Here is a 23,606-nt window from a genome sequence, read left to right as displayed (position 1 = left end):
AATGATATGCAGCATGGCCCCTTTAAGAGCCCAATGTCCTTTTTTGAGAATGAGTCCAAACTCTGAGCTCTGTGTGTGCTGACCGTGGCCTCTGGGTTGGTCACCAGGGGGAAGCTGTAGAAGGGGAATGGCTAACTGATTCTAACCTCCCCAGCCCCTGTTTAGACCAAACGACAGCCTCTCCCCGCCGCATGCCCTTATCTACCAATGGAATGCAACAGCTGTGTTGGGGAGCAGCAGGGTGGGCTGGCTGAAACCCCCCTGCCAGACCCCCGCACAGCTCCCCCCTCACCACCACCACCACCACCTCCAAGGGACGTGCCGGGCTCCTGAAAGGCAGCTCAACTAAAAAGTGAGCTAGACACAGTGAGAGACTCGGCAGGGCTGCTGCACATTCAAAATAGAGGGAGAGGGAGGGAAGAGAGAGAGAGAGAGAGAGAGAGAGAGAGAGAGAGAGAGAGAGAGAGAGAAGGAGAGTCAGGGACAGGCAGTGCTGAAAAGGAGAGCACAAAGAGAAGGAAAGTGGAGCAGGGGAGGGGAACAGGAGGCTGGGTGAAGGGAGAGGGAAAGACAAAAGAAGGAGAGGGGAGACATAGCAGGGTGAACGGAGGGGACTGAGCAAATGGCTACGGAGGAGACGGCGGGGGGAGCCAGGAAAGCCACCAAGAGCAAACTGTTTGAGTTCCTGGTCCATGGAGTGGTGAGTGGCGCTGTCCGTCATTCCCGTGAAAGGAGCTGGGCTCTGGCATGCATCTGTGTGTGTGCGTCTGTGTGTGCTCCAGTGTGTGTGTGTCTGTGTGTGGCTGTGTGTATGCATGAGTCGGCGCAGCAGCAGCAGCAGCGGTCTGTGTGTGAGAGATAGCTGGGTAAAGCTGGCCATGTGAAGGTTATTTCCAGCCCCCTGGATCCCAGCCTGTTAGGAGATGGCTTGAGAGAACAAGAAGTGGAGCAGCATGAATGGATGAAGCTGAGCAGGGAGAAGGATGAGGAGCAGAGGATTTCTAACACACACATATACACACACAGATACACACACACACACACACACCAAAAAAAAGGATAATTGTAGAAATAGAAGCTAAGCGGCAGCAGCGGCAGCAGAAAGCAGCCAGCTCCCCCTTTGGCTAACAGAGGAGCACACTGAGCATGCTTCCCTGGGAGTCACAGACAGAGGGGGGGAAATGACGAGTCCACTCATAACAACACAGTCAGAGTAGCCTTCCAGGCGGCGTGCTGTAGGTTGGTGGAAGGATCTGAACCTGTAAGGTCACGAGACGAACGGATGTAGTATCGTAGACGGAGCCGAGGCAGACGGCCAATCCTGGAAATCATGCAGAACAATCAGCCCATTCATGTGAAGCTAGCATGAAATGTCAAGTCAAGTGTTGCTCATGGTTAGAGGTTAGGCAACTATTACCATAAGCCCCATACTGCACATTAATAACAGGACATGGAGTACAGAAGTGGTTTGTTTTCCTAATGGGCTGAATGAATTAGGGTGTTGAGGCTCATGTAAAAGTCTTTGAAAGTGACACTTTGCTGTTGAAAGTTTTAGCAGATGTGACTTTGACATCGACTCAAGTTCCAGTTTTTCCAAACCTTTTATTTGCTCTTACCAACCTTAAAACAAAGCCACATCTCTTTGTGACCCCCCTCATATCGATCAGCTCATCCAGGGTGATTTTACCTCCTCGGATTGTTCCACTTCAATTACATTTTTTAGGGATGCAACTAGTAATTATTTTGCTTAGAGATAGTTAAGTCCCGTGTTAAAAAAAAAAAAAAAAAAAAAAACAGCGAAAAAAAAATTCCCAAAACAACTTGAGCAAGCGCTCAGGGTGACTTCTTCAAATGTCTTGTTTCATCCGTCCAAAAACATCAAAGAAGTTCAGTTTACAACTGTACAGAATGACACAGGGAAACTTTTATACAGCAGAATTTCTTTTACTATCTCCAGCCCCAACAATTTTCTGGTGACCACTTAGATTCATGCTTTGGGGTCTCGATCTTGGACCGGAAAGCATCATTTCATCATAAGTAGTATTTCATGTCCGCGTAGCTTCTACTTCCTGATAAAGTTGAAGTGAATTTCTCCTTTTCTACCCCAAAAATCATCTGACAGCCACTTAGATTATTCTTGTGACTGCTTGTGGGGTTAGAACGTATTTCTAGATCTATTTCTAGAGCTGAAACACTTTGTAGATTAATTGTTTAGTCAGTCAGACTATTTTGATAGTTTATTTAATGCTTAACTTGTGTATTTTGAGCTGAAATGTCAATAATTTACTGGTTGTGCCTTCTCAAATGTGAATATTTGTTGGTTTTCCCAGTATTCTTTGTTACTTAGCTGAATGTTTTGGGGTTTCAGGCTCTTGATTTGATAAAACAAGCAATTCAGACATGTGAACTTGGGTTTTAGGAAAGTATGATGGCAATTTTTCACTATTCTCTGAGCAAATAATCAGTCAAATAACCAGTGTTGGAACTGATATGATGCAGACCTAATTCTCGAGTCACAAATGTCCGTTTTGTGCTGTAGTTTCTACTTTCTGCTGAGCTGTTTCACCTTTCACCTTTGCACTGATACTGAAACTTGGTATCAATTCTTAATCCTCAAGTACACTGAGAAGGTCAAAAAGACTTTATGGTATTTGTTTCTCAAATCTTTCTGTGCCTTAAAATCCCAGAACTCGCTCGACTGAGCTCTGGTTTGTGGACGTAACTCCGTTTTAATCAGTGCTGATGTTCGGCGTAGTGACACCAGGTAGATTTATGCACTGAAACAAGATGAGGTATTGTCTCTCTGACAGGAGCAGTCACCGCAGGGGCTTTGGTGCTAAAGCCCTGCTCACAGAGACGGACTTTAGGATACAATGGACCAGGTGATTCATGAGCCAGATGAGTGTGTCCTCTCAACAGACCAATTAACCTTGATGAGGCTCTGGCTGCTCCAAGCCAAATATTTCCCTCTGCTTATTTTCTCTCATGCGTGCCTCTCCTCTTTCCTCTGTCTCTCCCCCACATTTTAAGATGGAAAAGTCCTGTTATAATAGTTGTGGCAGGTTCCTCGTTGTGTATACTGCAGAATGGAGAAATATTTATAGTATGGGGATATGGGGATGATTTGGCGCAGTTTGTTAGCTTGTGGCGAGGGATGACGTTTGCTTTCCCCTCATGGCTGACTGAAGCAAAGCAAGCGTTTAGACACACAGAAACACACACGTAGATGCATCTGCGCACACAAAAATATATGTAAATACAGCATATGCGCACATTGTTGTGGTTACCAGAGGTCGTAGTGTTCCAGCCTCAAAGCGGCAGCGTGTGTGTGTGTTGTGGGGGAGAGAATTTGGCCGAGGTCTGGTTCTAGGACTGATGGGTGGGCTGAAGGCCTGGCTGAGGTCTCTTCCTCTTTCTCTCTCATTATCTGCCTCACCTCCCTTTGCTGTGTTACTTCTCTGCCTCGTGTGAGTGTGTGTGTCTGTGTTTGGAGGTCAGCGAGGGCCGCGGTGATGAGAAAAGCCTTCCAGCGCTCTGCATGGGAAACCCCGATAAGCCAAAACATGATACGACACACTGTAGCTTTGTCATCCGTTATTCTGAAGGTGTTTGTGTGAGCGAGCGATAGGACCTTTGAACACAGACTTCACCTTAATGCTCACATCTGGATTGCCTGGATCGCTCGCTAACAGGGTTAGTCCGCCCAAATTACCAATGATGGCATGTAGGAGACCACTCAGTGGTACTTTCCTGCGTCCACCACAATAACAGTGGAGGTTAAAGAAATTTCATCTGTGCTGCTCACAGCATTGAAAAGTAAATTAAAAAAAAATCAACAGCCACTTGTCTTTCCAAAACACAGTGTTCTGGATAATCCACAGACCTTGCCATTATCAGTTTTCATTGAAATGACTTTCTGTCAACTTTCTTTCAAACAAAACTCGCACTAAGTCCCCGCACTATTTGATAGATTCCTTTGTAACAGATAAACTCAATTCCCACACTTGTATACTACGCTATTGATCGTCATATCCAAAATAACATTAAGTAGCATGTTGTAAAAAATAGTGATTGATTTTGTCTGAATATCTAATGAAATAAACAAATATTTGGGTTCTTTTGGAGGTAACGATTGACATTTGTCACCGTTTTCTGACACTTGATATATTAAGCAATAAATCAATAATGAAAATGATCTTTAGTCTGAGCCCTTTAAGAATGAGTCATGCCCCAATGAAGGAACCTCATCCTCGTTTTTTTTTAATAGATTTCAAGGCGCCAATTGAAGCCTTAGAGGGACCATCCATGTAACAACCCACAGATTCATATGTTTAGTACAGTGTGGGTTAAGTTTGGCCTCTTCAAATCCCTCCAGCCTTCCCAGAGATGCCAACGCACTTCTCAGATATCCATCCACATGGCAGATTCGATTGCTGGCTGGCTGGCTGGCTGGCAGAGCTCCGGGCAGAGCGTTGGAGTCGGTTCAGCAGGTCAGATTATAGAGTACAACTCATTGTGTGTGTGGATTTAGGGGAAATTCATCTCACACATCATCCAGCTATTGCTTTCTGTATCTGTTATCTGAAAAGCTTAAATTCTCCAGACAGCCGGCTGTAACAGTAGCGGTGTCTGTCTGGGTGGGTCTGGTCTGATGTGTGTTTGGCTGTTGTTGTCAGGCTCAGATAGGAAGTAGACTGAAAGAGAAGGGGGTCTCTTAAGACTCCATAAGGTGCCAGCATTCAGGCAGGAGGCCCCGATCACATGTTGTTTTATCCTCTCCCATTTGGAGACCCTTCTCAGTTGCTTTGACCCCCATTAGTCCCTCCCCCCGCCCACCAATAATCTCCCGGCCAGAGTGACAGCAGCGCCTGTTCGGCCTTCTTATCACAGGATCTGTGCTTGGTCACCATTTCAAAGGGAACATTATACGTCAGTCTTAGCCTGTCGAATGCTGTTATAGTGTGTTCTGAGTTGTTAAATCTCCCTGTGAATACATGTATTTACATTTTGACACAGTTTAATGTTTGTTTTTGTTGTGCCATCCCTGTTGTTTATTATCTTGTTCTTTGTTTGTTCTCTGGGTTGTTTTTTTTTTTGTGTGTGTGTGTGTGTGCGTGTGTTTGTGGACGGTCTAAAGATCAGATTAGATACGTGTTTGTGTGCGCACTTATCCACATTTAGAGGTGACAAACAGTGTGAAATGTTGGGAAAACATGAGCGTACGTGAGGAGTTGTAACAGGCGGTTACTGTGCCAATTTGGACCGAGACATTATGTTTTTTCTTTTTTCTTTTTTGCATGGTGATGGTTCAAAGTCTGGGCCCTTTGTGTCACGGCCCAGCAGATGCTCTGGTATGAGCGCGCCTGCCTAAACAGCGAGGTTGGTTTTGTAGAGAAATTATTATCAAACAAAGAAATTTTAAATTTGAGCAGACAAAAAATTATTCCTGTTTGCTACCATCCACACAAGTGCACAGCAATAATCTAATAAGCAGCAAGTCAGCAAAGGAAACAGTGTGCCACGCAGCTAGCTTACATGTTAATGCATCAGTATTAAAAATACAATACTATAATAGATTATAGCACTGACTCTGACAGGAGCCGTTCTGCTGCAGCACATTCATCTTCAGTACTTAAGGTGTATTTTACTGCTCATACCTAAGTAGTTTTACTTAATATAGGACTTCTAATGGAGTGTTTTTACAGTGGACTATTTCTATTGTAAGTAAATGGATCTGGTTACTTCTTCCATCGCTGATTCATTTAAAGTAATTACATTTTAATTAGAGGACGTGTGACGCTCTGTGGAAGTGCTGAGCTTTCTGGTCGGAGGTCTGTGCTCTGGATGAAGTGAAAGGATTTCTGTCTGTCTCACAAACCCCTGCCTGGTTTCAGACAATAAACTGAGGCAGGAGGCAGCTGTTGCCATGGGAGTGACAAGCACAGGTGAGAGTTCCCCAGTTGTTCCCAGGCGTCAAAGACGGGAGTGTGGGACTGTGGCTTCTGACACTGTTTGCATTGTTTATGTGTGTGTGTGTGTGTGTGTGTGTGTGTGTGAGACAGAGTTGGCACGCTGCGACAAATCTTCATTTAGTCTATTTTTCAGGGGTCAAACCTGATTTTCGTTTTAAAGGAGACGTGAAAGCAAGACAGAAACATGACTATTCTGCTTGTTCTCGCTGCAGCTGCTCTTGTTTACTCCATTTTCTGGAAATGACTGTTAGTATTCTTAAGCAATATGAAATAAAGCAGATTGCTGCTTTAGAATCAGCTGATTTTTTTTTTTTTTTTTTTGAATACTAAATGATTTGTGTCCGGCTGAAACGACTCAATCTAACTCTGTCCCTCAGATGTTGGCTCTGAAACGTTGCCTAAATCACATGCTGAATATTTCCTGCTCCTCTCTAATGTCACAACAATGTCTAACAATGACAAATCACACATGGGACTCAGCTCGATTCAAAGCTTCACAAGGCGATTGAACACAAAACATCTGAAAACAAATCAAGTAAATTGACGTCACTAAATTGTGCAAAGCATATTCTTGTTTACCAACCCAGCTGTAGTTTGATTGCTAAATAGGTTACAGAGGTTGTCAAAGGTAGGAGAAAGGTAAAATATGTTGTATGGCGAGTTTGATCTTTGTATTTTGATCTTCAGTTTCAAGTTGGCACCACAGTTTTATTTTAAATAGGAAGTATCTGTGAGGTCTGGATTAGGAGCTGGTGTTTGTTGCAGCTCTGCTTCATGATTTTGTCAGACAGGATGGGTGCGATTACAAAAAAAAATTCTCGCCTTGAATCCACTAGTGTGAAATGCATAAAAGTTACAACTGATCTAACATTTCCTTTGTTGTATTTTTAGAAGAACTAATTTGTGATTATAATTAATCAGAAAACTCAGTAGAGAATGTTTTGTGCACACATGTGACCCCTTCTCTTTCTTGCTTCTTCCCAGCGTCCTGGCATGCCGTCTGGAGCGAGGATGCCCCACCAGGGAGCTCCCATGGGCCCCCCCGGCCCACCGTACGGAGGGAGCCCGGCGGTGCGGCCCGGCCTGCCCTCCCCGGTGATGGAGCCCAGTCGTAAGAGGCCTGCCCCCTCCCAGCAGGTCCAGCAGCAGCAGCAGCAGCAACAGCAGCAGCAGCAACAGCAGGCCGTCCAGAACCGGGCCAGAAAGTGAGTCTGAATCCAGCTGAACTTCAGCCAGCACCTAACTACTGCATGGCCTGTATACAGCAACTCCTTATGTGTCTGTTTTTGTGTGATCCGTGAGATTGTGAAGACAACAACAGCTGTGGTTACACTCTCAACTTAACAAGTCGGGATGAACAACAAATCTGACTTTGCTCATATTTTATGGAAGTATGGAACTGGCCTTGAATCTTGGTGAAAGCACTGTAAAATGGTCTGAGTAACAAATCTCAGTAATTTTTGGTAACAACTGAAACGTGTTTGGTTACACAATTCCCGAGTTTAATTCATAATGTTGATCATTTTAGACAAGGCAGAAGCTTATTATGTTAAATTTTTAAAAAAGGCTTTTACAAACTCTAGTATTGAACTGGTACCAGAATCAAAACATTACAAACAATGCACAGTCCTACTCATAAGACATATTGTATAGGTTGTTTTGCAATAGTGCTCAACATGCTGACAGTGACAGTGTTAACATGCTGTTTGCCATGTTCACCATCTTAGCTTAGCATGTTAGCAGGCTTACATTTACTAATTAGAGTCATAGTAAAGGTGAGATTGATAGAAATGCCTTTGCTTTTACAGGTAGTGGAGAATATTTTTGATGTGATGATGGAGCTAGACGAGACATTGAGGGATCAGTAAATTGATTCCAGTTCATCCTGAGGAGACAATAAATGTCTGTATGAAATTTCATGCCAATCCATGCAGCAGTTGTTGAGATATTTCAGTGTGCACCGCAGTGGTGGACTAAACAACAGACAAACATTTTCATCCAGCTAATCAAAAAAAAAAAAAACGCCAAATATTCGTTATTTCCAGCTTCACAAAATTTGAGGATTTGCTGTTTTTCTCTGTTCTTTGTCACTGTAAATGGAACATTTTTCAGTTTTGTCAGATAAAACAAGCTATTTAAAGACACCACCTTAAGCTATTGGAAGGTTTTTTTTCCTCTGTTTTGTGACGCTGTATAGATGAAACAATCACGATTTCTTAAAACAAGAGAATAAATGAATCAGTAGTAAAAATGTCCATTCCTTGCACAGCAGATTTACGCGTGTACGACGAACATTTCCGCGCTCCTTTCCATACTTTCCTAAAATCTGCTTTTGAAAATCTGATCTCAAAAAAATTGCACCGATGAGAAGTGAAACCATGACCTTTGCGTGTCTCCTTTCAGCTTTCATTTCAGTTTTTGTTTGCAGTTTTCAAGCTTGCACATTGCCTCTCTCCCATTGCTCCACTTTCTGCTTACTCTGTGCATCCACTCTGATCATCCCAATCACTGCCATGACTGAGTGTTTCCTCTCTGTTCAATCTTTATGCGTCTTCAGAGTCTGGCGGCTCTGTCATATCGATGTGGCATCCACACAGCTGTCTGCACACGCTCAGACTCTTGAGCGTGCTTTGGCGTATTGTTACGTTATCTATTGTCAGCTATTCGACTACCGTGAACAAAAGATCTGAACATCAGTATACCAGGCACACAAACACACACACACAGTGGATGGATGTCTTTAAGGACGAATGTGTGGCAGGTGTGGTCGTTAGAAAAGTGATCAATATGCACACTCAGTGGACCTCTGTCTTTCTCTGTTTCATTCTCCCAGTATCTGCAGCACAATTGATCCACTTACAATTAAGCGGGCTTGTCGAACAGGTCAGGGGAAATGTTGTCCTGCGTCGGTGCCTCGGCCCCCGAGCGGCCTGGCTGGCTGTGCGGCGCCTGATCAATGGGCCAGGGTGACCCGTCCAGGTATCTCTGTCTCTTTCACTCTCTGTTGCTTTGTGAGAGTGTTTCGTCCTTTGGCAAACAAGTTGACGCTCCGGCTCAGGCCCCTCGCTGCTGCCAGCTGAGGGCGAGCCACCTGTGTTTGCAGTGTCATTGAGACCTTATGGTCCCAGCTACACTTGCTCTACAGAGCAAACGCTGTCCTATGCAAAGCTGCAGCTAAAAATAGGACTTAATTCTGTTTTGCTTTGCATAAAGTGGTATAAATACTCAACCCTGTGTCCTGGAAATTATGTTTATATACTACTAATTTTCCCAAAGACGTTTTGTGGGGAAACAGATTTTTACCTGTAATGCAGGAAGCACTTTATGTATTAAAAGGCAGGTGATGTGACATGTTTCATCGCCAGTTTAGTTCCTGTAGTCTTTTCTAAACATTTTAGTTTCTTATCAGTAACTTGACACCAAGACAAACACCATTGTTTCAACTATCAGTTTTCAAGATTTCCAGCTGATCCTATGTTACTCTTGAACCAGCTGCTTCTTCTTGAGAGCCCGTATTCACTTGTCGCCTCATATATTTTGGTTTGCACAGCAAGAGCTTCAAATTTTATTTTTCATTTCCCTCTAAAACCACATTACTTCTAAAGCCCTGATCTTTTATACGAACCTCTGAACCTTGATTTTTGCTATTGATTTTGGTCTTAGTCCTTGAAGTCAAACCCAAAATCCTTCCTCACTGCCCACAGCACGTGGTTACTCAAACCACTTCAGGTTGCTTAGGAACGTTGTGAGGTGTATGCGGTAATGATACTGGTGTCTCAGTGCTGGACCAGCAGGTTTAAGGTGCTGATCCGGGCTGAATTTTCTGGTCGAGAGCCGGCTTTGGGCGGGGGGGGGTAGAAATGCTCAGAAAGGTTTGAGATTTGGTTTGTGGATCTAAATAAAAAGTTGTGAGTAGTGTGCATGTTGCCTTCATCTGCACCTGAGAACCCATCGCACATTACCACATCAAAGCAACATCCATATTTGCAATTCAGAGCCGTCCGGAGCTGAACCGGAGAGAGCTAAACTCGCACACTGCTTGTCTGCTCCCTTCCCTGTGATCCACAGGTTCACAGTGTGTCCGTTATCAGTGTGTTGTCTGTCTGTGTGTGAAGCATGATTGTTATGGTTCACTGAGAAACTTTGTTGAATGAGTGCGTCCCTCAGACGAGCAGGACGCCTCCCAGGTCCTCCTCCGCTGCACTTTGTGCATGCATGGACACGAGTTACACACCCATCCCAGTGCCTGCCCTTGTCTGAGTTTAGAGTTTGCACCTACTAACAGACCCTTGAACTTAACACACATCCAACACGTACAGACACACAGACAGCCAGAACCACCAGGTGTTGCTCCTCTACTTGCTGCCAGTGAGTGTGTGTCTCGTCACAACTCTAATCGGACAACCTTCGAATCCTCACCAATTCTTAGGAAGCCAGTCGGATTCCCCGGAGCCAATGAGATGCCGGCGAGGCAGATGGACATGAGAGAGCCCCAATCAGATCCCACGCTCGGATCAAAGTAGGAGTTTATTCTGCTGCATGTCCGTTTTCTTACGTTTGATGACTCTGGCCTTTGTAGCCTTTCACCCGAGCCCAGCACTCCCTGAATGAGATGTTTTGGCCAAACCTACGTACCTAGTCCTAGAAGCTGACTCCTGAGATGTAGTGGTGCATGCTTTGGACTGGAGCATGGCATGATGGGAACAGTTTTTTGCAGGTAGAGCATAAAAATAACGTAGAATCCTCTGTCAAACCCTTTTGAATTAGTGGAAAATGGCGGATTGTTGTGATGCAGGTTTGTGTTTTCCTTTGCAAATGCACCCCCGGATCTTTCAATTCTTCTTGCAGCAGGCTTGTTTCAGTATTTGGCATGCTGATGTAACATACTGCTTCACAGATCATTACTGAGCTCTGTGATAGTCAATTTCTCTACACTGCAAAAAAAAAAAAAAAAATCTAAACCAGCTGTAATCTAGTAGAATATTGCTGCTATCAAACTGGGTTGGGTTTCCAAAATACTACAAAAACTTAAAACTATATATATATATATATATATATATATATATATATATATATATATATATATATATATATATATATATATATATATATGTATATGTATATATTATTTTAATATTCCAGTATAAAATTACCTATATTGTGAAAGCTCCATGCCAAGAAATAGTCCACATAGCACATATCTCCTTTTTTGTGTGTGGATAATATAAACAAGAAGCTAAGCTAACCACCTGCTGACAGCAACCTTAAATTTAGCGTAGACGTGACTTCAGTCTTCTCATCTATCTCTCAGCGCGAAGATAAATCAGAATATTTTCCAAAATGTCAAACTGCTACTTTAAAAGAGTAAAAAATTTGTGGTAAATGTGTTTGACATTACAGTGTAATTCAGCTCAATTTAGGTGTTAATATCTTAAAACAGTAGAAACAGAAGGATCTGAAAACCTTAAGATATAAATTCCTCTGCTTATTTACACCTTTCAAAGCTTCACCAGGAGGATGTAAAACTTCCAAGGCAAATTATTTTTCCTTTGATGAGAAAAGTAAGATTAAATCATCCTAAAATAAGTAATTCCAACTCTTTGTTTTTCTCTTGAATTGCTATTTTTGCAGTGTAGTGCCATTTAGGTGTTTTTTTCAGGCAGTGTCCCTCTGCAGTCACCAACAACAGAACACTTGCATGAATTTACATGGGTGCTCCACATATCACAGGTGTCCACAGATGTCGATGAAATATTTAAGCAAATTTGAATAGAGCAGGAAGCCGTGGTGTTGCTTTTGTAATGAGTGTCACCTCAAAAGAAAGTTCTGACAAAGGCATCGACTCGGCACCGATTGTGTTATTGTTCTTAGTCCCTCCTTGGTGAGTATAAGACCAAAAAAAAAAAAACATATCAGTAAACAAATGTTGTTTTCACACAGCAGGAAATGCCTGAGATTCATGAATTAAAATATTTACCCACACACATACGTTCTCCTCTGTGAAACTCTCCAAGACCCTGCATTCCTAAAAGCTCCTTAGCACACATCCTGTCACCATCCAAGTCCTGCTGCAGCGACCCCAGTCAATCTGCAGAGTGTGTGTGTGTGTGTCTGTGTGTGTGTGTGTTACATGAGTGCAGTGAATACATGTCAGGCAAGAGATGTGTGATGTGACACTTTTTTGGCTGTTAGAGGCTCTCGCTCTCCAGGTGGACCGCTGCATTTCAGAGAACACACAAGCGCATACACACACGTATGCACGCACACACACACACACAGCTGGGACGCTGGGGTGCTGGATATGGCCCAGCATTTTAGCAGATGGCCTGGGTGCTACGCTATCAGTCACCATAGTAACATGCTCTCTTTTTCCTCTTTCTCTCTGTCTTTCTCTCCCTCTCTCTAGTGCTAAGAGAAGGAAAATGGCAGACAAGATTCTTCCGCAAAGGGTGAGGCTGCATATTTTTACCTTTGTTGCTCTGTTTTTTCTGTGTGTGTTGTTATCTTTTATGTGCAGAACAGAAAAATCCTGGTCGGTTTTTGATGCCAGGGGTTCTTGGAAGGCGCAGAGGGCCAGATGATTATGTGCTATTTCCAAATGATAAGAGAGAGGATGAGGGGAGCGATCAGGAGGTTGTAGGGTTTCTTTTTTAGGGTTTCATTCTGTTATTTGGATGGTGGCTTATTGATTTAAATTGGAATAGTCAGCGGGATGTGGCAGAGACAAAAACCACAGGTAGAACCCGAAAGAGGCGGCAGAATCACCACGTTGCCAGGTGAGCCTGTGCCGACTGAGGTTTGATTTTCATCCCGTGGTCTCAGTTTTCGGCCCTGTGCCATGCCATAACCTCACCTCGCCCTGGCCATCACAGAGAGGGCTTTCACACTGAAACTATGGATGTCTGGAGACTGTGAGCGTCTCCAGACTCAGGTCTTATCCCCTAGCATAACCCAGACAGGGAGATAGCAGCAGGCATGGCTGGGGCGCCACTCCACAATAATGAGTCAGGGACAGGGAATGTCTGCCACACTCCTCCGTCTGCCCAGCACCTCGGCCCGGTGAAAGGCAGTGAGATTCAGATAGAGAAGGAATGAGAGGCAACAATGAAAGCAGCCATTTAGAGGGAAACATGAAAAAGGAAAGAAGAGGGAGGGAGGAGATGGAGCGAACTATAGGAGTGGTGTGTGTGCACAGTTTGGTAAGCAGCAGCCCTTGAAGCTCTGAGGACTTTCATCGGCATGGTAATGTCTGAGCCCTGGCTGGTTGGCTGCACACACTGCATCTCATTTTTATCCCCCAGAGCACCTAGGATGGTGTGGACTACCTTATTAATGATGGACTGGGCCGCAGCAAGGGGATATTTCCACTTATATCACCTAAAAGAATAATAAGCTTTTGAGAATAAATACATTTCGTACAGAGCAAATATTATCTGGCACAGTTAATTCTTAATTTTACTTTATATACTGTAATAATATGAATTTCAGATGACGTTTCTTTATGGGATGGCAAGGTATAAATCTCTAAGCCACCAGGGTCAGTCAGGACAAGTGGGTGTTGTACAGCTAAAACTTTTTTTCAAATCCTTTGTACTTTATTTCAAATAAAGGCTTTATTTGAAATACAAGTCAGCCATTTTGCTAGACGATGTTTGCTACATTAGCTTTATCTCTTTACCATCAAGGTCTGTTCTTATCTTTACCATCGGCTTTGTTGCCTTTATCCCAGCCTTAAAGCTACTTAGAGGGGAAATTACAGGAAACTGGATGTATAGGGCTAAAATGTCCTTGAAACAGGACAGCGGACCCCCTACCAAGGCAGGACAGACAGCTAATCTGCTTAAGCGCTTTAGTGATATTCAGATGGTATATGCGAAGACAGTCTGACTTCATAATCCATCGTGTGTAATGTTGCAGTCGTCCATCTGAAGATTTTAAAGCCAGTCTGTCCTCTCCCTCTCTGAGCAGATCCGTGAGCTGGTCCCCGAGTCTCAGGCCTACATGGATCTGCTGGCGTTTGAGCGCAAACTGGACCAGACCATCATGCGCAAACGTGTGGACATCCAGGAAGCACTGAAGAGACCAATGAAGGTAAGGAAAAAAAATCATGGCCCACTGCTGACCTCCACGTACGAGTCATAAAACTGTACCTTTCAGAGCAGGTTTTTATTTTTCACCTTTTTTACTTTCGTCTTACATTAAAACACAAAAAAAACGTTCTTTAAAAGACTCATTTGACTTCTTCACTCTTGTTATATATTAAAAAAAAAACACTCCTGTCTGTGACATGAATTTCATCTTGAGATTTTGTGAAATGTCCCTTTAAACTGTGGGATTTTTAATATGCCCTTGTGTCAGCAGCAAAAGCGTAAACTGAGGCTTTACATATCCAACACCTTCAACCCAGCCAGACCTGACGCCGACGACTCTGACGGCAGCATTGCATCGTGGGAGCTGCGGGTAGAGGGGAAGTTGCTGGATGACGTGAGTTTTGTTGCACAGCGCACCTTTTATTTCTTATTTCACACCTGTGTTTTAATAACACACGTGCTTTACACAGGCTATTTGAGCGTGAAATAACTTTTAAAAAATACGGCCTCTGTGATTCTGATCTGCTGCGGGGTTTAGTATTTAGTCATCTCTGGCGGATTAATTCAGTGTGAGGGAAATAGCTGCTTATTTAAATAACTGAAATCATAGTCTTCCCATTTAGTATGAAAGTGTGCCACTCTTTGATCCTGGAGCCGCTCGGGGTCTTTTTTGGCCTGCAGTCACGCTCGGTAATGATGTGCTCAAACGGCTTCGGACAGAAAACTGTCGTCTGGCTCAGAATTTAAAAATGAATGATTGATGATGTGAAAAGTGTTTATAGAGAGAGAGAGAGAGAGAGAGAGGGAGTGTGTAGATGCAGCATGAAAAACAGAGTGATCTTACATTTGTTTCTGTGCTGTGAGCGTTTCGTCAGAAGGCTCTGATGTTCTCAGCAGTCCGGGGCAAGGCCGTCATTTTACAGCAGTAGGAAGCATTTAGGTTTCACAAACCACAAATATTTCTGGTTGAGCTCGGAGGAAGTGGACCCTGAGAACGTCTAGTGTCTCACTTTCTTTGTGATCTCACTCAGCCTCTTGTGGGTTTTCGATTAGTAATGTTGCTACAAGCAATGACATGAAGATGATTGTTTGTATTATTGTACTTTTATGTAGTTGATATGTGTTTACATATGTCTGTGTTTGTGTGTGTGTGTGTGTGTTTCGTTTTAGACATCAACTGACCACGTGTGTCTGTCTCTCTCTGTTCTGCAGCCGGGGAAACAGAAGAAGAAGTTCTCTTCGTTTTTTAAGAGCTTGGTGATCGAGCTGGACAAAGACCTGTACGGTCCTGACAACCACCTGGTCGAGGTCAGTTCCAACATGGCCGCCGCACTCTCTGCTCAGAGGAAGAGGCTCGTTTTAAGACCCGACGTGATCAACCTTTAACCACATGGCGGCAGACACTTTAGCTCTTGTCATGATCATCAGTGTTTCTGTATATAACATAGATAAACACATCAGTGGGGATTCTCTGCATGCTCTGACTCTCATTTCTTTACATTTAATTTTATACTTTTTAGCTGCAAATAACAAAACGCGTTTTTTTGTTCCAGCACAGTCGATTTGACATAAAACCATGAGGGTAAAACACTGACATTCACCTTTAAAGACCCAATTTAAAATATGTCTTTTTTTTTTATCAAATACTTCAACTTGAAAGCTTGAACGACGACTAAAAAGTTTGTGGTTTGCGACTTCGCAGAGGACGGCAGCTCTAGTCTCAGACCCTTTGTTTAAGGAAATACCAATACAACAGTGTGAGAATACTCCATTGCAGGTATAAATATTGCATTCAAATTAAGAAGGTAAAGGTATATAAGTATAATCAGCAAAATCTAATTAAAAGTACTCAGCCGTGAAACTGAAACTGAAAATATGCGAGCAGTGCTGAGGAGAAAAGTTTCTTCGACACTTTTTTTGTGAGGAGTCACAAACAGAAAAGGTTGAGAGCCAGTAGTTTAATCTTTAACGATGTGCTGAATTTTAGAAGCTCCTCACGTCCATCAAATAAATGTATTAGAGTAAAAAAAAAAAATAATATTTACCTCTGAGATTTTGTGGAGCAGAGAAATAAATTAGCTATTATTTCGTCGCACAGCAGTAAATCAAGACGCTTTGTTGGTCAGTACCTTCGTTTGAGATCACATCCATTAGTAATAAAGAGCTTTTTTTTTCCCTGCATGCAGCACAAATCAGAGAATCGGGCTGTTCAGCCATGCAGTCAGGGTCAGTGACGACCTCTTCATCATGCAGAGGAGAGGCTTTCATTTGAAATTGTTATTTTGCGATGTCTGGTTAAATCTTGAGCTACAGCCACCCTGACCAACCTGCTCCTTTTGTGTGTCCCCAGTTTTTTTTAAAATTTAAAATAAATAAATCAAATAAATCAATAAAATAGAGAGAGAGAGTGGACTGCCCTCTCTCTTTTTTTTAATAGCTTGATTTTCTCTAACAACAGAAAGGTTTAAGGTTGTTTTAACATGCAGGTGTGAGAGCTGGCGAAAACAAGTGCTTCCTTATTAAAAACAATCAGAAACCGCCCTTGACTTTGTATCTTCACAAAATGTATTGGCTTTAAAAAAGAAAAAAAAAAAACACCTTAGCAGTTTCAGAGCGAAAATTATGACTTCTCAAGGTTCTTCCTTTTAAGAGCATATTTGAGCAAGGTACTCAGGTGCTTCACTTTGAATGATTTTCCATCAAGAGAAATTTTTCTGTGCCTTGAGGTACAATCAGTACTTAATGTGTTCTGAGTCAGCTGAAGAGTTGAAGGAAAACATTACGCTGTATAGCATGCCAAGTTACTTCAGTCCGCTGTACTGAAGATGGTGTTTAAAATGCTTTCCTTTTCAGTTTGCAGAGCAGTTAAGATAAAAATGGAGATGTAAATAAGATCTGCGGTTAAATAGATTGGAGGTCTCGGTACAAACACAAAGGCTGGAACACACAATCTTATGGTAGTGGTTGTAGTTTGCCAGGCTGGTGTTTGGTTCGTTACTTCATTTTAAGTCTCCGCTGATTGTGCGATCGTGAGTGTGATAAAATTCAGCTGCACGGCCGCAGGGTTAACCTTTCGCTATCGTGGTTTCTCAGCAGCACTGTGCATGGCTAGTTTGCAGAAATCTGCCTCTCACCAAACCACAGGCTTAGCACGTTAGGTCGAGATCAAGGCACACTTGATACAGGTGCATTCAGATGACTCCTTTGTTGTCATTTGCACATTTGTTTGATTGTCTAATTCTTCTGTTGCTTTCAGTCAGAGCAACTTCCCTTAAAAGCTCTGAAAATCCCAGGTATTTCTCTAGATTACTGAATGTTAAACTCGGAGTCTGAACAAACCAGCTCAGTTTGAGGTGTGTAGTCAATATGCGGTGGTTTGTGTTTGCTTTTTCAGTGGCACCGCACGCCCACCACCCAGGAGACGGACGGCTTCCAGGTGAAAAGGCCAGGAGACGTGAGCGTGCGCTGCACTCTGCTGCTGATGCTGGACTACCAGGTGGGGGCGCCACGCGGTCTCACATCACTGTCCCAAAAATAGACTCTCCTCTGTTACAACTGTGTGACTAATGCATGCAGTGCAATCAGCTGTTGCAGTGACAACCTGCAGGCCTCGCGTCACTGATAAACCACTGAACTCCACTGAAACACCGACTCATTAAAGACTCCATTTCAAACCCGACATCCGTGAAATATGATAAGGATGTCAGATGTGATGGAGCAGATGTAAAGGCTCTGAGGTGGGCGGCTGTAAAAAGTGTTGTAATGCAATTATGTCGTCTCTGCAGCCTCCCCAGTTTAAGCTGGACCCTCGCCTGGCTCGCCTGCTTGGCATTCACACTCAGACTCGCTCCTGCATCATCCAGGCCCTCTGGCAGTACGTCAAGACCAACAAGCTGCAGGACTCCCATGACAAGGAATATATCAACTGTGACAAGTACTTCCAACAGGTACGGGTATGGGACTGTCGGTGTGCTACAGATCACAACTGCAGATGCATGAATATTAGTATCGGTGTCCCTGGAAACATGATTTTACTTGGAAAACAGCAGTAAACATATTAGTTTAAATTATTAAACTAAAGTTTGTGTCCACGTGTCAAACTTGTTAGTAAAAAAGTGCTTTACATTCTGTTTTCTCACTGTTTTTTTTTTCCAAAGATTTTTGATTGCCCACGGCTGAAGTTCTCCGAGATCCCTCAGCGCCTCACCAACCTCCTCCTGCCCCCTGACCCCATCGTCATCAACCATGTTATCAGGTAAACTCCTGTTTTACTCCACATAAACATTGCTGAACAGAAAAGCCGTTTGACATTCAAAATCTCCTCTTCGTGAGTGGACCTGCTGAGATCAGCAGTAATAACGATGACTTGAAGACAAACAACATAAGACAGATGACCAAGTATTTATAAAGAACAGTTATTATGGTATGTTTTTCACGTTCTTTTGTATTGAATGTGACTTTCTCCTCTCCTTTGCCATTTGTGTCATACTGTATTTATGATGTTCTTCTGGGGGACCTTTAATTCTGGCACTGTAGGGGGAAAAAGTGCTATTTTAAAGTGCTATAAATCTGAAACCACAGAATTTTGTTTTCTTAGAGTAACCTCAAGACTTTGAAAATGTTTTTTCAAGCTTTTTTTTTTAAAGATAAAAACAGTTCATGTTTCTTCTTTACTATGTTTTTTTTTAAATTAACTTTATTTCTAAAAACGAAGTTGAATGTTTTAAGAGAAAAATAAACTATTTTAAAATGAAATAAACCGCAACTCAAATCGTGTCTGAGGCAGCAGATGAATGTTTTTGTGAGTTTTTAACAGAAACTTACTAATACATCAGGACAGTTATTATTCACTACATAATTACACTGCACTGCAAGGGGAAAAAAACATCTAATTAGGGAACAAAAGGTGTGAGGGCTTCGTGGGTCAGTAATCCTGCAGGCACCAAAAGAAGGTGCTTTCAAGGACTTATTGAAAGGTTTCTTTTTAGGCTGTAATGAATTTCTCAAACACATCTCTCACTCACACCTGCCACTTCTGCACCGATGAATGTTTTGCAGTTCACCTCTACACTCTGTTGATCTCATTCTCTTTACATTCTTTGTCATCCTCGGTCCCTGTCAGCGTGGACCCCAACGACCAGAAGAAGACGGCCTGCTACGACATCGACGTGGAGGTGGAAGACCCCCTGAAGAGCCAGATGAGCAGCTTCCTCCTGTCCACCGCCAACCAACAGGAAATTGCCTCACTCGACAACAAGGTGAGATCAGCGTCACAAAAACACACACTGTGAATTGATTTTATTTGACTTTGATGTTGTATGTCACTCTGAGGTGATAAGTAAGCTGTCTCGTGGGAAAAGCCATTTTTATTGCTCATATTTTCAACAGGAGCTGTTATTTTATTGCAGCAGTTTGCCCACAATGGATTTCACACCCTGTTGTTTTAAACAAAAGAGCTATTAATGTTTGACCAAGATACATTTGAACTTTTCGACAGACATTTTTGTCCACGGCAGGTCGCTGTGGTTGAGTAGGAAGGAAGGGTGGGACAGATAAGGTTCAGAAATACATTCTCTTGAGAGAATGAGAGAAAAAGTTTTACCTGTTTCTGTGTGACACACTTTTTCCTTCCTTTTAGCAACACTTTTGAGAACTTCCTCACACTCACCACAGTGCTAGACACGATCAAAATCAAATATGGAGGAAGGCAGCCTTAGCTTTAGGTCACTAGACCTTCATCAGGGTAAATGTCAAAATGGATTCAGGCTTGGAAAAAATAAAGCATATGATTGATGCCTTTTAAAAAATATATTTCACTTATTAAGGATGTACAATGTACATGTAATGTACACAATATTTCTGCTCCTCTTTCAGATACATGAGACCATCGAGTCCATCAACCAGCTGAAGATCCAGAGGGACTTCATGCTCAGTTTCTCCAGAGATCCCAAGGGCTACATCCAGGACTGGCTCAAATCCCAGAGCCGAGACCTTAAGGTCTGATATTACTGTTTCTGTTTACATGCACACGCACACACGGTCACTCCCCTCATAACTTAACCTTCTGCTGAAACAACACATTGCTGCCATTATCTGAAGTACATTCTAGATGTTGGGGTGGAAAATAAAAACGCAGAAGGATTCATAAATATAACTAATGAAACTGATGGTGGGACGTTTTCACAGGGAGGGATTGTTTAAAAGTGATGAGTTCGTTGGTGTTTTTTGATAAAGCATGAAGTAATCTATACAGAGATGACAGGAAATGAGGATAGAGAGATGGGAAATGACGTGCAACAAATGCTCCTGTAGTTAATGACAGATGTGGTGGGGAACCCTGAGGAAGAGAGGAGGGCGGCGTTTTACCACGAGCCTTGGTCCCAGGAAGCTGTGAGTCGCTATTTCTACTGCAAGGTGAGGAAACGACGCCTTCTGCACTCACGCTAAAATATCCTGTAGCTCTGCCTCTAGATGCTCAGGTGAGATATTCTTTCTCCCCCCCCCAACAGATCCAGCAGAGGAGACAGGAGCTGGAACAGGCCTTAGCTGTCCGCAACACCTAAACCAAGGCCCTCCTGAATCTCTGCATCTAATTTCAGAGCCGTGTGTGTTTGTTTGTGCGTGTGTGTGTGTGTTTGTTTGGATGTGTGTGAGGCCATCGCTGTAGTCTGCTGAAACCTAATACCTCTAAAAATGTCGGCAACTTGTGATAGCAACGAAATTTCCGAGGTTTGTCCAGTGTGTTGAAAGGAAATCAGAGTGAGGAGGTTTTTTCACAGGACAGCAGCGATGTGCACGTGTGGAAACCAGATCTCGACGCGCATGTGCGTCCACCGCGTATTTGTTCCGTTTTGTGCAGGACTGTGAGGACACCGTCTCTCATCCCTTGTATTCAGCTGCGTGGTTGTCCCATCAGAGGTCGACCCCTCGGACCATAAACACCCTCAGACTCGCTGCCTGATAAACAAAACTTCCCTTTTCATCACTGCTCCCTGCTTTGTAAATATGTCACTGGCGAACCCCTTCTCTCCATGTGAAGATAAACTCTGAAGTGGCTGCTCACACCGTCTTTGGATACTCATCTCAAAGATTTTGCTGCTGTGTCCGACAGAAACGTACATGATGTAACCGGGTGTCACAGTCAATCCTCACAGCCCTCTGGATAAGTCTTCGTATTTTCTGTTTTCCGACTCTTTTTAAAACTGTTTTATGATTTTTTTTTTTTCATGGGAGGTGTGATTGTAAGTGTGACTGTGAGTGTTTATGAAAGACTGATTAATTACACCAGCAAAGTCGAGATTACAGTGTGATAAATTGGGTGGTTGCAGGGAATCAATGCTATCTATAAACCTGAGGTGTGGATTTCATTCATTTTCAGGTTTGAGTGAATCAACTGGACAGCTGCCAGTGTGTCACACTTTAGTTTTATTTGCCAGTAAACTGACTTCTCCTTTTAGAGTAATTCCAACAACAGTATTAGCTAAATTAACTGAACTAAAGTATTACCACATTAACAGCTCCATGTCCGTTTATGGCAAGAGTAGTGTTTTAATGAAGGAGAAAACAAGTATTGATCATCATCATAATAATAATAGCTTTTCTTCCCTTAATCATAGCAGAATGACAAATATGCCTATACATGTTGAGACTTGTTGACTGATTTGTCTCGTCAGAGTCGCTCACTGCCTCTTCTTTGTGTAGTATTTTGCCAGTTAATGTTTTGAAGGTGTTACCAAAGGTTGCAACGAGAAGAAGAGAACATGATCACTGAAACAGAAATGGGCAAAAAAAACATCCTTGATCTGGGTTTAATAGAAATTGCAAAAAAAGTCCTTTTCGGTGGGTTGGGCTAAATCAATCCAAACAGTTTGGGTGGTTTTAGAGAGAATTGACTCCCACGCGTTTTCCTTTGTAGCCAATTGGGCCTCGAGTTCTCTAAAACAAACTCTAAATCTATAATTGCAATAAACACTTAAACCCAGGTTTGGAGAGGTTTGTCCATTTCTACACTTTTTATGTTACATGAAGAAGAAAACTGATTTTTTTTTTTTCTTTTCTAGAGATGTGAATGTAAATAAGGTTCTTTTTTTCCCTTAAGAGGGCCAACTGTACAGTATACAACAAACTATTTGTGTGTGTTTGTTTTGGGGGGTTTGGGTAAGGGGGGTGGGCGAGTTACATGGTGCAGTATGGGAGCTCCATGAGTTTTGAATTAGTAGAGCAGGAATGTTAGTGTTCCTCTGTGTACTATCTTGGGTTGGGGTGGTTTATTTTAGGTCCATCTCGTATCTATCGTGGGAGCTTGGAGCTGCAACAAAGAACGACCTCCCTCACTTTGAATCTCAGTAGCTGTAACACATGATATAATCTGCACCGATCTCATTTTACACTTTTTTTTTTTTAATGACACTTGACTTGTATGTATATGTTGTAATGTCAGATGAAGGAATTTTTTTTTTGTTCTCTCAGCAGTCAGTTTCTAGCTGGAACCTTTTCTGGGTTTCTTTGCACTGTGCTGTAACTTGTTTGCCGGGACTCTCTTCGTCATGGGTGAGACCCTCTTTATTATCCCAGCATACACAAAAAGTGATTGGATGACTTCACGATGACCTATGCATGCTCCACGGACATTAATTAATACATCTGATGAGACGGTTTGTGTAAATATAAAAAGCTGGCATAGCAGTCTGTGTGAGGAGGGGGAGGGGGGGGGGGGGGACTCATCACATTTGTTGAAATGCCTTCTGGAAACTTTTTTGCCAAAAATGATATGCCCTACCAGCAACTAACTGTAGGTGTGATTTTTCTGAACTGTGTTTTTGTTACTAGGACTAAGTTATATTAACTGCACTCATTAGAGGAGAAACAGTAGTCATTGGTAGTATCTTAGTCCTGCGTCTGACCCAGAGTGAGTTTTCTTTGTATGGCCAGGGCATTCACATAGTCGTCACTGAATCACTAGCACCCTCTTGTGGAGGAAACTAGACGCTGCAGCTCCTGAGTGGCCTCAGCTGTGAGCAGCTCAGTACCAGCTCAGTATTTTGACAAAACGTTAACAGACTACTTTGTCTCCTGTTACTAAACCCTGGCATACTGTTGACATGTTTGTCCCACTCCCTGCATGTGTTTCTGAAGAGCGGGAACTGCTCTTTCTCTCTGTTTACACTGTTGTCAGAGGGTCACCGACAGGAAGATTATAGTATACATAATACTGTATATCTGTAAAGAGCAACACTTGTTTGGTGATTACATTCAACAAAAAGAGGGAAAAAAAAAGAAAAGGGAAAACAGCTGTGATATTGCGAGACAGCCTGGATGTAAATAAAGAAGCGCTTGCCAAAGTTTGTAAATGCCATGAGATCTAAAGTCTCTTTTTGTCACTTTTATGACTCATAGCCGTTCGTATGTGTAGACGCCTGCCTGTGCACACAACAACAGATTACAGAAACTTTACTCAGATCCCAGTTTCCCTCTATAGGAACATACTTTTATACTGTTTTTGTGCTTTTCACAAATTTATATTTTATGAGTGATTTTCTCTGGC

At 42.7% G+C, this 23,606-nt stretch overlaps 1 protein-coding gene across 4 annotated transcripts; it reads left to right on the top strand.

The window, feature by feature from the left end:
* Positions 1 to 452: 452 nt before the first annotated feature.
* Positions 453 to 23,415, top strand: smarcd3b (SWI/SNF related, matrix associated, actin dependent regulator of chromatin, subfamily d, member 3b). 4 transcript variants are annotated; one of them, XM_041066004.1, is made up of 14 exons: positions 453 to 700; positions 6,957 to 7,177; positions 10,402 to 10,491; positions 12,379 to 12,421; positions 13,941 to 14,063; positions 14,334 to 14,456; positions 15,275 to 15,370; positions 17,457 to 17,558; positions 17,848 to 18,009; positions 18,220 to 18,317; positions 19,185 to 19,320; positions 19,937 to 20,059; positions 20,375 to 20,476; positions 20,572 to 23,415. In XM_041066004.1, the coding sequence occupies exons 1-14, from the start codon at positions 623 to 625 to the stop codon at positions 20,623 to 20,625; spliced, it is 1,551 nt and encodes a 516-aa protein (XP_040921938.1). In that variant the 5' UTR covers positions 453 to 622; the 3' UTR covers positions 20,626 to 23,415. The 4 variants fall into 4 exon arrangements, with proteins under 4 accessions (XP_040921938.1, XP_040921937.1, XP_040921940.1 ...); XM_041066003.1 differs by having other exon boundaries at positions 14,331 to 14,456; XM_041066006.1 differs by lacking the exon at positions 10,402 to 10,491.
* The last annotated feature ends 191 nt before the right edge of the window (positions 23,416 to 23,606 follow it).

This window comes from Toxotes jaculatrix, chromosome 20 (assembly GCF_017976425.1).
Source record: "Toxotes jaculatrix isolate fToxJac2 chromosome 20, fToxJac2.pri, whole genome shotgun sequence".
Classification (NCBI taxonomy): domain Eukaryota; kingdom Metazoa; phylum Chordata; class Actinopteri; family Toxotidae; genus Toxotes; species Toxotes jaculatrix.
The sequence above is the reverse complement of the archived record's forward strand: the minus strand, read 5'-3'. Positions and strand labels throughout refer to the sequence as shown.